Source organism: Nerophis ophidion, linkage group LG14, assembly GCF_033978795.1.
Source record: "Nerophis ophidion isolate RoL-2023_Sa linkage group LG14, RoL_Noph_v1.0, whole genome shotgun sequence".
Taxonomy (NCBI): domain Eukaryota; kingdom Metazoa; phylum Chordata; class Actinopteri; order Syngnathiformes; family Syngnathidae; genus Nerophis; species Nerophis ophidion.
In genome coordinates this window covers 4,011,250-4,027,689 of record NC_084624.1, presented here as the reverse complement: position 1 = coordinate 4,027,689, position 16,440 = coordinate 4,011,250, and the positions used below count along the sequence as shown (strand labels likewise).

General features: G+C 39.4%; 2 protein-coding genes across 4 annotated transcripts in view; one reads left to right on the top strand and one right to left on the bottom strand.

The window, feature by feature from the left end:
• st6galnac5a (ST6 (alpha-N-acetyl-neuraminyl-2,3-beta-galactosyl-1,3)-N-acetylgalactosaminide alpha-2,6-sialyltransferase 5a) overlaps positions 1 to 13,438 on the top strand; it is a 170,074-nt gene extending 156,636 nt beyond the window's left edge. Inside the window, exon 5 of one of the 2 annotated variants that reach the window (XM_061919662.1) lies at positions 5,031 to 13,438. In XM_061919662.1, coding sequence (XP_061775646.1) covers positions 5,031 to 5,277 — 247 coding nt within the window. In that variant the 3' untranslated portion in view covers positions 5,278 to 13,438. Of the gene's footprint in view, positions 1 to 5,027 lie in introns of both variants that reach the window. The other variant, XM_061919661.1, reaches the window with a different exon arrangement.
• The window catches only part of pigk (phosphatidylinositol glycan anchor biosynthesis, class K), a 110,965-nt gene that overhangs the window by 8,800 nt on the left and 85,725 nt on the right, over positions 1 to 16,440 (bottom strand). Inside the window, exon 11 of one of the 2 annotated variants that reach the window (XM_061919659.1) lies at positions 15,172 to 15,252. In XM_061919659.1, coding sequence (XP_061775643.1) covers positions 15,172 to 15,252 — 81 coding nt within the window. Of the gene's footprint in view, positions 1 to 15,054; positions 15,253 to 16,440 lie in introns of those variants that run through there. The other variant, XM_061919658.1, reaches the window with a different exon arrangement.

Here is a 16,440-nt window from a genome sequence, read left to right as displayed (position 1 = left end):
GATTTATATAGAGCAGGGGTCACCAAGGCGGGGCCCGTAAGGACCAGATGAGTCGCCCGCTGGACTGTTCTAAAAATAGCTCAAATAGCAGCACTTACCAGTGAGCTGCCTCTATTTTTTTTAATTGTATTTATTTACTAGCAAGCTGGTTTCGCTTTGCTCGACATTTTAATTTAAGAGCGACAAATCTCAAATAGAATTTGAAAATCCAAGAAAATATTTGACTTGGTCTTCACTTGTTTAAATAAATTAATTTATTGTTTTACCTTGCTTCTTATAACTTTCAGAAAGACAATTTTAGAGAAAGAATACAACCTTAAAAATTATTTTAGGATTTTTAAACACATATACCTTTTTACCTTTTAAATTCCTTCCTCTTCTTTCCTGAAAATTTCAAATTCAAAGCCCACCAGGCTGCACCAAACTTTTGGTGCCTTGTTGACACAGAAAGTACAGTGGTGTATGCGCAGCAGCTATGAAGGTTGCAAGCCTGTTGGGTTCAACTTATCTTTGTGAATCAGCCTTTTCTGTCATGAACTTCATCAAGTGTTATGTTTGCCCTATGTTTTGGTCTGACTTTTTAATGGGGGGTAACACAACGCCTTAAATTAAACATTAGAACATACGATAATTTTTTAAATAACATTTTCAACAAAATATAGATGTATTATATAGAAATTGTTCAAATGTGGGGGTGTACTTTGGGAGAACCAGTATTTGATACACTGACCATTTTGCAGGTTTTCCTGCTTATAAAGAATGTAAAAGTCTAATATTTTATCATATGAAATCTAAAATAAAAATGCAGAAAATCACATTTTAGGCTTTGACGAGAATATGCTATAACAGACTTTACACAATGTTTCAGCCAGCCAGAAAAATACACCCACATATTCTTTAAGTGACATACTAGCTTTCCATTAGGTGCAAATATCACAGAATAACATTACAAAACATCTCTGACAAAGCATGACGGTAATGTAAGACATGTTTTAATTTTCAATGTCAGGGTTTCCCCTAAATTGTCAAAATACCTGTGGCGGTGGGGGCGTGGCTGATATGTCATTGCATGATTTGCTATGTTGCATATATTCTTTAAAAAGGGATGTGAATATACATTTAAAACATCTATTAAGTATAGTATTAACATATATTTTCTTACACAATATTTTGTTCCATTTTTAAATTGTTGCTGCTTTTTCTACAATGTACTTAAGAATACATTTTTTGGAGGGGGAGATTTCTCAAATCCCTTTGAGTCACCTTTTCTGCAATAAAACCAACTGGCAACAAATCTGGCATATATTTATGGTGTTACTTGCGACTATACTTGTGTTTAGAGACTCTGTTTTGATTCTGTCTCGCCATGTTCAAGGCAAAAAGCACACTTTCTTTGCGTTGCTGGCAGCATTTCTCATTAAAAACCGGGAGTGTCATCTTTAATTGCGAAGATAGCTGTCTGCGGTTATATCTTGAATATCTTAAAGCGCGGACATGCTGCCTCCGCTCCAGACAACCCCGTGCGTGTGGCTGGTGTTAATGTTAGTGTGGTATGGTAGTCATTTTCCCCTGGTCTTTGAACACACTGGGCATGATGATAGCAGCACGCTACAATACATTATTTTTATTTTGTTGGGTATGGAGACTAATAAGTAGCCCCTACATCAGGGGTAGGGAACCTATGGCTCTAGAGCCAGATGTGGCTCTTTTGATGACTACATATGGCTCTCAGATAATTATATTTATATAGCGCTTTTCTCTAGTGACTCAAAGCGCTTTACAAAGTGACACCCAATATCTAAGTTACATTTAAACCAGTGTGGGTGGCACTGGGGGCAGGTGTGTAAAGTGTCTTGCCCAAGGACACAACGGCAGTGACTAGGATGGCGGAAGCGGGAATCGAACCTGGAACCCTCAGGTTGCTACCATGGCCACTCTCCTAACCGAGCTATGCCGAGTAACCGTGTAATACTCTTCCATATCAGTAGGTGGCAGTCGGTAGCTAATTGCTTTGTAGATGTGGGAAACAGCGGGAGGCAGGGTGCAGGTAAAAAAATGTCTAATGCTTAAACCAGGGGTAGGGAACCTATGGCTCTAGAGCCGGATGACTGCATATGGCTCTCAGATAAATTTTAGCTGAAATTGCTTAACACGATAAGTAATGAATAATTCCGCTGGTTTAAAAAATAACATTCAAATTATAAAACATTCTCATGCATTTTAATCCAACCATTCGTTTTCTACCGCACCTGTTCAAGAGGTCGCATTAATGGTAAGAAGTATTGTATGTATTATTGGTTAACTTTTAGAATAACAATGTTGTTAAAAAGCATAAGAGACTTATTATACTCTACAAATGTTGGTCATACTTAAAAATGCACGAATTTAGTTGTATTCAGTGTTGAAAAATGTTATACGGCTCTTACGGAAATACATTTTGAAACATTTGGCTTTCATGGCTCTCTCAGCCAAAAAGGTTCCCGACCCCTGCCCTACATAAAGGAGAAACCCTAAACATAGTTAAACGGGGACAGTGTGGCGCAGTGGTAGAGTGGCCGTGCGCAACCCGAGGGGTCCCTGGTTCAATCCCCACCTAGTACCAAACTCGTCATGTCCGTTGTGTCCTGAGCAAGGCACTTCACCCTTGCTCCTGATGGGTGCTGGTTAGCGCCTTGCATGGCAGCTCCCTCCATCAGTGTGTGAATGTGTGTGTGAATGGGTAAATGTGGAAGTAGTGTCAAAGCGCTTTGAGTACCTTGAAGGTAGAAAAGTACAACCCATTATTATTATTATTATAAAAACAAACACAGAACACGCCTCACTGATGCACATGTGCAAGACTCACTCAGAGTTGCAGTGTCAAGTTACACAGCAGAGTACAACACACGAGTTAACAGCATGCAATGCCAGGCTTCCCACTAACTGACAAAGAAACAGATAACAGATTTGGTGTCCAGTTCAAAGTATGACATGATTTATTTTAAAATTTGAGAGTTGACTTTTGTATTTTACATGAGTTATTATTTGTACAAACATGGTGCAAAGTAATGCATGATTTGTTAAAAAATGTTAGTGGCTATTTAGTTAAAATGGGATATTGTGATTTCACAAGACTGTCTTATAAGTGATCATTTGAAAATGTTCAATTTGAAAAATGTGCACTTAGAGAAAATATAAAAATAAAGTGTTGCATATTGATATTCATCTGTTTCTATATATATTTATTGTGAGAAATCATTAAGATGATCAGTGTTTCCACAAAGATAAATATCATTAATTTCTAATAATAACATAGAGTTAAAGGTAAATTGAGCAAATTGGCTATTTCTGGCAATTTATTGAAGTGTGTATCAAACTGGTAGCCCTTTGCATTAATCAGTACCCAAGAAGTAGATCTTGGTTTCAAAAATGTTGGTGACCCCTGATATAGAGGAATTTATTGAAGTTGCTGGAGTTATTCCCGCACTTTCAGACCAAGACATTGAGAAGAATTACTGCTTCTTGGTCCAAGTTCCACAAACAGGTGGAACTTCCTCCAAACACGACGAGTTGAGTTTATACCAAAATGGATACATGGATGATACAGCAGAGGATTGGGAGAATGTCATGTGGTAAGATGAAACCAAAATAGAACTTTTTGGTACAAACTCAACTCGTGGTGTTTGGAGGAAAAAGAATACTGAATTGCATCCCAAGAACACCATAACTACTGTGAAACATGGGGGTGGAAACATCATGCTTTGGGGCTGTTTTTCTGCTAAGGGGACAGGACGATTGATCCGTGTTAAGGAAAGAATGAATGGGGCCATGTATCGTGAGATTTTGAGCCAAAACCTCCTTCCATCAGTGAGAGCTTTGAATGCTTGACCAAATACTTATTTTCCACTCGGGATGCACCGATTAATCGGTAGCCGAATATATTCAGCCGAATATGGCAAAAAAAGCCACATTCGGCCTTCGGTGGAATGAGTTAAAAACAAGGCCGAATAGTGGCGTGTGAAGCAATTTTTGGACGCAGTGACGCAATCAACCAACGTGCAGTGACGTTGGGATATGTTGTGTACCTGTATAAGTGTATGAGGTTACAAGCACACACTTATTGAGATTTAGTGGGGCCTCTGTTTACATTATTAGCCTGTTGTGTAGGCTACCTGTATAAGTGTATGAGGTTACAAGCACACACTTATTGAGATTTACTTGAGCCTTCTGTTTACATTATTAGCCTGTTGTGTAGGCTACCTGTATAAATGTATGAGGTTACAAGCACACACTTATTGAGATTTAGTGGGGCCTCTGTTTACATTATTAGCCTGTTGTGTAGGCTACCTGTATAAGTGTATGAGGTTACAAGCACACACTTAATTGAGATTTACTTAAGCCTTCTGTTTACATTATTAGCATATCTACTGTGGCTAAGCAGACTTTTGCTAAAAGGACAATAAATCATTTGTCGTTGGTTTATCCACTTTAATGCACTTTATTTTTTTTTGGAATGCATGTTTTCTTTGAAGGCCTAATATAAATGAAAAACTTTGTGCTTTTTTTGAAAAGCAAAGACTACTGGAATATTAAAAAAATGTCAATATTCAATAAAAAATTATTTTATTTGAAAAACATGTCTAAATATTTATTCTAGGCTATTTATGCAATATAAAAAAATTGTGAAAAACAGCATTCATCATTCGGTATTCTGCCTTCGGCCAAGCGTTTAAGTTTTATTCGGCTTCGGCCACGAATTTTCATTTTGGTGCATCCCTATTTTCCACCATAATTTACAAATAACTTATTTAAAATTCCTACAATGTGAATTCCTGGATTTTTTTTTCAGATTCTGTCTCTCACAGTTGATGATGAAAATTACAGACTTCTGTCATCATTTTAAGTGGGAGAACTTGCACAATCGCTGGCCGACTAAATACATTTTTGCCCCACTGTATAGCAAGGGCCTTTAAGCATAAGAGTTGTGTGATAACTTCCACATAATCCTTCTAACATTCACTCCCATCCCGCCCCCTGTGTCTCCCCAGCAGGGAGCCGGAGAACCACTCGGTGCCGTACCACTACTATGAGCCGCGGGGCCCCGACGAGTGCGCCATGTACATATCGCACGAACGCGGGCGGCGAGGCAGCCACCACCGCTTCATCACAGAGAAGCGGGTCTTCGCCAACTGGGCACGGACGTTTGACATCCACTTCTACCAGCCCGACTGGAGCCCCGCCCCTCTGCAGGCCAACCGGACCCTGAAGGCCAGCGTCACGGCGGCCGGCCAGTCGTGATGTAAACTACGGACTCTGAGGGAATAAGCGGTTTTATCGATTCAACAACACGACAAGTTCTGTTCCAACGCTCCATCAACTGAAGGTGTTTCAAAGTCACCCGGTGGCTTTTTTTCCCCCTGACAAACAACCCAGCGAAGGTAAAGTTACACGGGGTTGGAGCATCCTCATCTTACAGTCCCTCGGGAGAGCTTGCACTGTCAATCACTGTGTGTGTGTGTGTGTGTGTGTGTGTGTGTGTGTGTGTGTGTGTGTGTGCGTGCGTGCGTGCGTGCCTGCGTGTGTGTGTGTAAGAGAACCAGGGCGCGCATTAGGCACCGAGAGCCAGTTCAATTCAAAGTTAAACTTCAGACCTTCTGCAGTTACCAAAGATGAAGATGAGGCGGTGCCACACAAGCAAAAAAAAATAAAAATTGTCAAAAATGTCCACAACATATTTCCCAGTCACGTTCACAACAAAAAGGTGCGCTGAGTTAGCTCAACATGTCATAACGTTAACACAGTGTTTTTCAACCTTTTTTGAGCCAAGGCACACTTTTTTCGTTGAAAATAAATCATTAAAAAACGAAACTTAGTCGACAGTAAAAAGTTGTTGTCACAATTGTTGGATATGACTTTAAAGCATAACCAAGCATGCATCACTATAGTTCTTGTCTCAAAGTAGGTGTACTGTCACCACCTGTCACATCACGCCATGACTTGTTTTGACTTTTTTGCTGTTTTCCTGTGTGTAGTGTTTGAGTTCTTATCTTGCGCTCCTATTTTGGTGGCTTTTTGTGTCTTTTTTTTGTATTTCCCTGTAGCATTTTCATGGAGCGATATTTCCCGCATCTACCGTATTTCCTTGAATTGCCGCCGGGGCGCTAATTAATTTAAGACCTCTTCTCACCCCTGCGCTTACCAAAGGCATAAAGTAAAAATTTGAGTGTGATGTAAGCTTGGACCTTAAATCCTACTGAATAGCTCTTAATCTTCTTCCCTTTATGCGATTTCAAATTACCGGTACTGAAATCAGCCTCCTCCATTTTGAAAATGATGACTTGGGAAGTGTCACTTGACACGTCACGAGTTTGACCCGGCAGTAATACTAAGCATGCGCTAATTATTTTGGGAAGCGAGTTTGACCCAGCAGTAATTGAAGGCAGGCGCATACTATATGCCCTGCGGCAAGTCAAGGAAATACGGAACTTTGTTTTAGCAATCAAGAATATTTCATTTTTTATCCTTCGTTGTGGGGACATTGATGATTGTCATGTCATGTTCGGATGTACATTGTGGACACCGTCTGTGCTCCCACAGTAAGTCTTTGCTGTCGTCCAGCATTCTGTTTTTGTTTACTTTGTAGCCACTTCAGTTTTAGTTTTGTTCTGCATAGCCTTCCCTGAGCTTCAATGCCTTTTCTTAGGGGCACTCCCCTTTTGTTTATTTTTGGTTTAAGCATTAGATACCTTTTTACCTGCACGCTGCCTCCCGCTGTTCCCAACAACTACAAAATAATTAGCTACCGGCTGCCACCTAATGATATGGAAGAGTATAACATTGTTACTCTGCCGAGCTTTAGACAGCACCGACACTCAACAACAACATATAATTTGCAGACTTATTTTAAGTAATAGTTTGCAAAAAATATTTTTAACCCTATTAGGTAAAATTTGATAATCTCCCACGGCACACCAAACTGTATCTCACGGCACACTAGTGAGCCACGGCACAGTGGTTAAAAAACACTGTGTTAACAAACACACAGCTGCTAATGACAACACCTTGAAGTCGGAACACATAGGAAGTGAAATGACTTTTGCATGTATTTTATGTAATGTTACATTTAGAGCAGGAGTGTCTAACTCAGATTGTTGGTCAAAGAAATGTATACTCAACCCCGTTTCCATATGAGTTGGGAAGTTGTTATAGATGTAAATATAAACAGAATACAATGATTTGCAAATCCTTTTCAACCCATATTCAGTTGAATATGCTACAAAGACAACATATTTGATGTTCAAACTGAAAACCATTTTTTTTTCAAATAATCATTAACTTTAGAATTTGATGCCAGCAACACGTGACAAAGAAGTTGGGAAAGGTGGCCATAAATACTGATAAAGTTGGGGACTGCTCATCAAACACTTATTGGGAACATCCTACAGGTGTGCAGACTAATTGGGAACAGGTGGGTGCCATGATTGGGTATAAAAACAGCTTCCCATAAAATGCTCAGTTTTGCACAAGAAAGGATGGGGCGAGGTACACCCCTTTGTCCACAACTGCGTGAGCAAATAGTCAAACAGTTTAAGAACAACCTTTCTCAAAGTGCAATTGCAAGAAATTTAGGGATTTCAACATCTACGCTCCATAATATCATCAAAAGGTTCAGAGAATCTGGAGAAATCACTCCACGTAAGCGGCATGGCCGGAAACCAACATTGAATAACCGTGACCTTCGATCTTTCAGACGGCACTGTATCAAAAACCAACAACAATCTCTAAAGGATATCACCACATGGGCTCAGGAACACTTCAGAAAACCACTGTCACTAAATACAGTTTGTCGCTCCATCTGTAAGTGCAAGGTAAAGCTCTACTATGCAAAGTGAAAGCCATTCATCAACAACATCCAGAAATGCCGCCGGCTTCTCTGGGCCCGAGGTCATCTAAGATGGACTAATGCAAAGTGGAAAAGTGTTCTGTGGTCTAACAAGTCCACATTTCAATTTTTTTTTGAAATTTTCGACATTGTGTCATCTGGACCAAAGGGGAAGCGAACATTCCAGACTGTTATCGGCACAAACTTCCAAAGCCAGCATCTGTGATGGTATGGGGGGTGCATTAGTGCCCAAGGCATGGGTAACTTACACATCTGTGAAGGCACCATTAATGCTGCAAGGTACATACAGGTTTTGGAACAACATATGCTGCCATCTAAAAGCCATCTTTTTCATGGACGCCCCTGCTTATTTCAGCAAGACAATGCCAAGCCACATTCAGCACGTGTTACAAGTGCAGGTACTTTCCTGGCCCGCCTGCAGTCCAGACCTGTTTCCCATCCAAAATGTGTGGCGCATTATGAAGCGTAAAATACGACAGCGGAGACCCCGGACTGTTGAAGGACTGAAGCTCTACATAAAACAAGAATGGGAAAGAATTCCACTTTCAAAGCTTCAACAATTAGTTTCTTCAGTTCCCAAACATTTATTGAGTGTTGATAAAAGAAAAGATGATGTAACAGTGGTGAACATGCCCTTTCCCAACTACTTTGGCACGTGTTGCAGCCATGAAATTCTAAGTTGATTATTATTTGCAAAAAAATAAAGTTTATGAGTTTGAACATCAAATATCTTGTCTTTGTAGTGCATTCCGTTGAATATGGATTGAAAAAGATTTGCAAATCATTGTATTCTGTTTATATTTACCTGTAACACAATTTCCCAACTCATATGGAAACGGGGTTTGTAGATTGCTGCCATATTTCACACGAGTAAGGCCGTCGGGCTGTCGGGTAGACAAAGAAAATTTCTGGGAGTTTTCCGCAGAATCCGCAAGAGTTTGAATTGCGTGTGAAGAGCAAGTGTTTCCCTGAATGTCTTCTTGTTGTTACAATGATCACTTTTGATTCATGCATTTTTAAAGGAGACCTATGATGATTTTAATCTACACTTAAATTGTGGTCTGGGCCCTTGTTCACACTGCACGTCAATTCCAATTATTTTGCCCACCTGTATCGAATTTTTAGGACAATGCAATTCCGAATTTTTCATATCCGACCCAGGCCTGTTTCATATGTGGATATAAATAATATATATATGCCATGCCTTCTTAATGTCAACTTTCCCTTGCTCAGGTGGCATTCATGCGACCAGAATGTCATCAAAAAGCGACAAGTGTCATAATTATTCACCAAAATAGACTGTTACAAAGTAAATAGTTGACAACGGAGCAGAAAACGGGGGAAAATAATGTGTTAAGAACACACATGAAAGTTCCACCAGTCCCGTCCCCCACAAACACTGCGACACTTGCCCTCTTCTTTCTTTTACGCACAGTTACTAACTTCAGAAATATGTTGAGTTTGATTGCACAAAATCCTTAAAATTGCCACAAATGCGCCAGTACTGAGATTGACTGGAGCAGGGGTCGGCAACCCAAAATGTTGAAAGAGCCATATTGGAGCAAAAATACAAAAAAACAAATCTGTCTGGAGCCGCAAAAAAATAAAACCGTATGTAAGTGTTATTATAAAGACAACACTTGATGTTTGGTCTATATTAGTCATAATAGCCTACTATCAAAATGACAATGTGTCGGACGCTGACACAAATCTTTGTTGACAGAAATGTTGAAATGTAATATTTATTCTACACATTTTTACAACACTGGTAATTATTAGTAAAATGAAGGCTTGTCAGAGGGTGAGATAACTGATGGAAATGACTGGCTTAGAATGGTCAAAGGTATCGATGTGTGTGTCCAAGTTAAAGGAAAGGGCAGGCTGTCTTCTTCTAATGAATATATTACAATATTTGCAAGCTGGGTAACGTTTGCTGTGGTCTGGAACAACAGCTGTCAAAAATGCAGCCAATATTACATACAGATAGTGTCATGAGACATGCAAATATAAATTGAATTAAGAAGACTTAAAGGAAATTAAATGAGCTCAAATATACCTACACAGGAGGCATAATGATGCAGTATGTACATACAGCTAGCCTAAATAGCTTGTTGGCATCGATTAGCTTGCAGTCATGCACTGACCCAACACTGTATGCCTGATTAGCACTGCACACAAGTCAATAACATCAACAAAGCTCAACTTTGTTTATTCACGCACAGCAATAAAAGTTTGGTGGACAAAATGGGACAAAAAGGTGGACAAAAAGGGGTGGCATAAAACACGTCTTAGAAAGTAGGGAGAAAGTTATACATGTAAAAAAACTATGGTTTGTTCAAGGACCGCCAAGATTAGCAGGACAAAACGTCCCTCGCCAAATAATAATAATAATAATGGATTCGATTTATATCGCGCTTTCTATTATTAGATACTCAAAACGCTCACAGAGAAGTGGGAACCCATCATTCATTCACACCTGGTGGTGGTAAGCTACATCAGTAGCCACAGCTGCCCTGGGGTAGACTGACGCAAGCGTGGCTGCCAGTTTGTGCCTACGGCCCCTCCGACCACCACCTGTCATTCATTCACAAGTGTGAGCGGCACCAGGGACAAGGGTGAAGCGTCTTGCCCAAGGACACAACGGCAGCAACTTGGATGTCAATAGGTGGGGAGCGAACCTGCAACCCTGAGGTTTCTGGCACGGCCGCTCTACCCACTACGCCATGCCGCCCCAAATAGTCTCTAATCAGTGAAGCATGTTTAATATAAGTAATGTGCTTTCTAACAATTAGGAAGGTTTGTGTCATGTTTGTCCTCCTATAGAAAGTATAATAAAACTAAAAATATTATTTTTCCCTCACCGTTTTCCATTTTTCATACATTTTTGAAAAATGAGCCACGGGTTTCCCACCCCTGGAATAGAGCTAAAGCCATTTTTACTTCCATAAAACAGTGCAGTGCTTGCAACATCATGACATGATGTCTGCATGCGGGTCGGATTGCATTAGAAATCACATTTTTGTAATGTGAAAAGGCCACTAAAAAGATCGGATTTGACAAAAAAAAAAAATCTGAATTGGACATCTGACCATGCAGTGTGAACCTAACCTAAATTATATGTCTTGGATAGATTTTGGTGTAAATGTATTTCACGGTCAGATATATAATACATTTTTTGAGTCGAGTACTGTATTTCCTTGAATTGCCGCTGGGGCGCCAATTAATTTAAAACCTCTTCTCACTCCGGCGTTTACCAAAGGCATGCGGTAAAGGGAAGCATGCGCTAATTATTTTAAAACCTCTTCTCAATCCGGCACTTATCAAAGGCATGCGGTAAATTTAGGCCTGTGCTTATAAATTTGAGTGTGATGTAAGGATACCATCATGAAAAGCACATTTAATAAAAAAAGGTTATTATGGTCTTACCTTTACTTATAAATGAAGTCCATGTGCAGCTCCTTCTGATCAAAAGCATCGATAACTTGTTTATAGAAGTCTTCCTTATCTTTCTTCAGTTTTAAAAGTCTCTCTGTCTCGATGGAGATCTTCCTTTATTACCTCCTGCTTCGATTGAAAGTCCAGTTTAGAAAACTGTTTTATTTTAGATATGTAATCCTCCATGTTAAAAGTGCAAGCGAGAGGAAAAAATAAACGATCGCTGCTCACTCTTGCTGCTTGTTGTCACTTCTTCTGCAGCCGCGTAGTCGCAAGAAGGATCCCTAGCGCCCTCTACCACCAGGAGGCGGGAGTCATTTAATGACTCATATTTGACACACGCAGCTACGGTATATTAATAAAACCCAGCTGCTTACTGTTTTTTTGAGCATATTCAATAGCTTGGACCTTAAATCCTACTGAATAGCTCTTAATCTTCTTCCCTTTATGCAATTTCAAATTATTGAAATCAGCCTCCCCCATTTTGAAAATGATGACAGGTGAAGTGTCACTCGTGACGTGACGAGTTTAACCAGCGGAAATTCTAGGCATATGCTAATTATTTTGCGAAACGAGTTTGACCCGGCGGAAATTTTAGACACGCGCTAATAAACATAATATTTTGCGAAACGATATATAGATAGATAGATAGTACTTTATTGATTCTTTCAGGAGAGTTTCTTCAGTTTGATCCGGCGGTAATGCTAAGCATGCGCTAATTATTTTGCAAATTGAGTTTGACCCTAGGCAGGCGCATACTATATACCCGGCAGCAATTCAAGGAAATACGTTATGTCTGCAAGATGTTTGATTGTAGCTGTGGTACCAGGTTGCAAATGAAACCCCGCCCCACCTTTATCAAAAGTATCAGAATCAGATTTATTGGCCAAGTATGTTAAGAATTTGACGGTAAACATTTGTATTTTCAAAATGTACAACTGTTTAAAAATATATCTTGAAGTCACCGCAATTTTTTTTCCAGACAGGGTTGAAAATAAACTTCCTAAACATTGTATGAAATTGCATGGTCACATCATTAGGTACTCTTGCACACTCTCCAATCGATTCTGAGCTGCATTTTAAAAAGTTACTTTTAGCAGCATTTGACTGATGTCATTGTGGTTTGTGCAGCCCTTAGAGGCACCTGTGATTAAAGACTATATAAATGAACTCTGATTGATTAATTGATTGATTTATGTCACTGCATGTCAGTGTTAAGTGCATGCCAAGATAAAATAAAATAAAAACACGTTATCCTAACTTTTTTGTGTTACCTCAAAACCTTTTTTCAAACCCGAACTAATTTCTCCTCGGTGGCTAATCCAATTTTGTAGTGGCCAAATAAACACGGAAGTAATTATTCTATTGACACAGAGCAGGTGGGAAAGCTTGAAAGGAGAAAGATACAGAAGCTGCAGAGTCTCAGTTAGTCAGCTCATCAGAGGAGGAGGCTTGCAGAGACAATATGTCCTAGAAGGAGCACGAGTACATCAGTTCATGTGCGACATCACAGATTGTTGAAAAAAAGATTCCGACACCCAGTGAACACCGCGACCAAAACTGCATGTAAGCTCACGGCCAAATGCGTGAACTTTATGGTTTAATACTTTGGTTTTGTTTAACGCACGTATCCAACATTGTAACATTTATAAGTCAGAAAAGAGGAAAATCATTACAGGTCTCATTTAATGTGTTACTTTGTACTGACATTGTTTAGTACTTAAAAGGGTAACGCTTTTAGTCGTGTGCAATTAAACTATTGATACTTTAGGTCAGGGGTCCCCAAAATCCGGCCCGCCAAAAAAAACAAAAAAACTGTTTTTAATTATTATTATTTTTAAATCTGTCCTTTTTAATCCATTTTCTACCGCTTGTTACTCTGGGTGTCTCATAGTCGCTCAGGCAAATCATATAGTCTAAAAATGCATTTTACCATCGATAACGTGACATCATCGCACTCTGTATGTATGTATGTATGTATATATATATATATATAGAGAGAGAGAGAGAGAGAGAGAGAGAGAGAGAGAGAGTCGAGGTTTCTGCAGTTTATCCGTTATACAGTGCTGAATACCGGGGTAGAGCTTAATATATGTTAGGTCAGAAAAAAACGCAGAGGCTATATCATCCCTACAAGCCTGTTTTGCAGGTTTACCTGCTTTTCAGGGGATTTTATTTTATATATATATATATATATATATATATATATATATATATATATGTATGTATGTATGGATATAAATATATATATATATATATATATATAGTATTATATTATTGTGGAGGGGGGCGTGGCCTGCCGTGGAACAGGGTGTGCAAGGTCCGGCCTCGAAGACAGCGACAGGTGAGTGAATGGCTCAGGTGGGCCTTGTTATCTAATCTCCTGTCGCCTTTATTAGCAGCGGCCGGGACGAGCCACGGCAGTTGGAGTGGGAGCCAGAGAGAGAAAGAGACTAACTGCATCTACAATTATATATAGTATATTTTATATATATATATATATATATATATATATATATATATATATATATATATATATATATATATATATATATATATATATATATATATATATATAATAAATTCCCCTAAAGAGCATATATGTTATTATATATTATATTTTATCATATTATATGTATTTTATTATATTACATATATATATATTATAAAGTCCCCTGAAGAGCAGGGAAACCTGCGAAACAGGCCTGTAGGGATGAAATATATATATATATATATATATATATATATATATATATATATATATATATACATATATATATATATATATACATACATATATATATATATACATACATACATACATACATACCGGGCTAGATTTTTCTAAGCCAATGCGGCCCCGAGTCAAAAAGTTAGGGGACCCCTGCTTTAGGTGGTAATCTAAAGTGCATCATTTTACTACCACTATGGCCTCTACTTAGTTTTGCGTAACAGGTGTGTATTATATAAAATAAAAGGCATAGACACGCTGAAGTTAGTCACAGTTCTTATTTGCTAAAATTCGCACAGCAGAAAGTCTTGCAGGCCGGATGAAACCTGTTAATCTTCCCGTTTTTGCCGGGAAATTCTGTTGGCTCTACATGAGAAAAAAATACCTTACCATTTCCGTTGCAGTTTGACTGGCAACAATTTCTCCAAATAATCCTAATGTGTCCTACAGCTCACAGTGCCAGTGTCAGTCTGGTCATCTCACTTACAGGGTTGAGGCTTCTACCACAAACATGTAACTCTATCTTTTCATTGTCTTTGTTATTTTGCACACAAATAAATATTTAATAAATTGTTTCCCACAATTTTAATTAAATTGACATAAATTAAACAAAAGTGCACTGCTTAGAGCACCAGTTTAGCCTGGGGTGAAACCTGGTGTTACATCATTCAAGCACGAGAGAGCTGGATGCACATGGAGACGATGGGAAAGACATTGCTGCCAAAAATATAACTTAGTGTAAATATATTGACAAATAGGGTACGTATTATCATGCAGCTGCTCACACTGGTCAGTACGAGCTTGAACAATATCTCAACCGCAAGCGCTGTGAAGGAGCCCAGAATTGGGTTACTTTATTTCAAAGGGGACAATGAATTTCATAAACCACGTGACTACACATGGTTATAAAAAGCCAGAATTAACCAGGTTAGTTTTATCTGTAGTCCCCTGACCATGATGTAAAAAAAGCAGTAAAATAACAATGTGTTATGTTCCTGTATGCAACACAGCAGCTTTTATTTTACCACATGGAGTGGAGCCCTGGTTTACAGACCCTGCATTGTGCCAACATTTTGATTGAGGAAACACAGACTGAATAAAAAATATGCTTTGTTGTACAGACCTTGTCTCGGTGTACCAACGTTTCATCCAACTGTTGCACGGCTGGAAAGATGGGCCAACTTGTTTGTTTTTCAGGATCAAGCTGCAGAACAAGTAAAACAGCGTTAATACCGGAGTTTGATGTATGTGCTTTTTTTCACATCACATACTGACAGACTTCTTCTACAAAATACAATGTCTGGAGTTGAACAATTTTACAAATATATATATGTATATGTTTTTGTGTATATATATGTATGTATGTATATATATACATATGATGCTTTATTATTGTCCATTTTTTAACATGTACAAGACACATAAGAACTAAAATTACATTTTCGGCACAGTCCCACTAAGCGCAGACATACGTTACAGGGAGACAAGACGGGACTGCCAACGGATCAGCCACTTACGGCACTCCTTAAAAAAGGTGATATTTTGGAAAGGGGGGAAGAGTTAAAAATATCAGTCAAAGGCTGGACCCTCAGGAGGGGGTCCAGACTGAGTCCAAGGGAAAAAAACTAATTTTCCATAGCACACAAATATGTTACATATAATCACAACAACTCACAACAGAGAGGGGGGTGCGGGGGGGAGTTGGGGCCCTGGAGGCCGGCCTGCTGCTGCTATTCTATATATATTTACAGGTGGAGGACTTTGTCACATGGTGTGGAAAGAACCACCTCCAGCTCAATGTGACGAAGACCAAGGAGCTATTTGTGGACCGGGGAAGGAGGAGGAGTACTCCGGCGACCCCAGTTTCCATTAGGGTGGTGGATGTCGACATGGTTGAGGATTATAAATACCTCGGTGTAAACATCGATAACAAGCTGAATGGGTCAAAACACGCTATATAGATAGATAGTACTTTATTTATTCCGTCAGGAAAATTAAAAAGGCACTTAAAAACGCTAAGGCACTCTACAAGAAGGGACAGAGCTGCCTCTACTTCCTCAGGAGGCTAGGATCCTTCAACATCTGTAGAAAGATGTTGAAGATGTTCTACGAGTCGGTGGTGGCGAGCGCCTTCTTGTACGCCGTGGCGAGCGCCTTCTTGTACGCCGTGGCTTGCTGGGGCAGTGGGCTGAGAGCCAGGGACACATATAGGCTGGACAAGTTGGTAGAGAAGGCCAGTAACCTGGTGGGAGTGGAGCTGGACTCTTTGGCGGTCGTGTCAAAGAGAAGAAGTCTAGCGAAACTCCTAGCCATTATGGACAACACCTCCAACCCACTACACTCGAACCTTGCGGAGAGAATGAGGATGTTCAGTGGAAGGCTCAGACTCCCA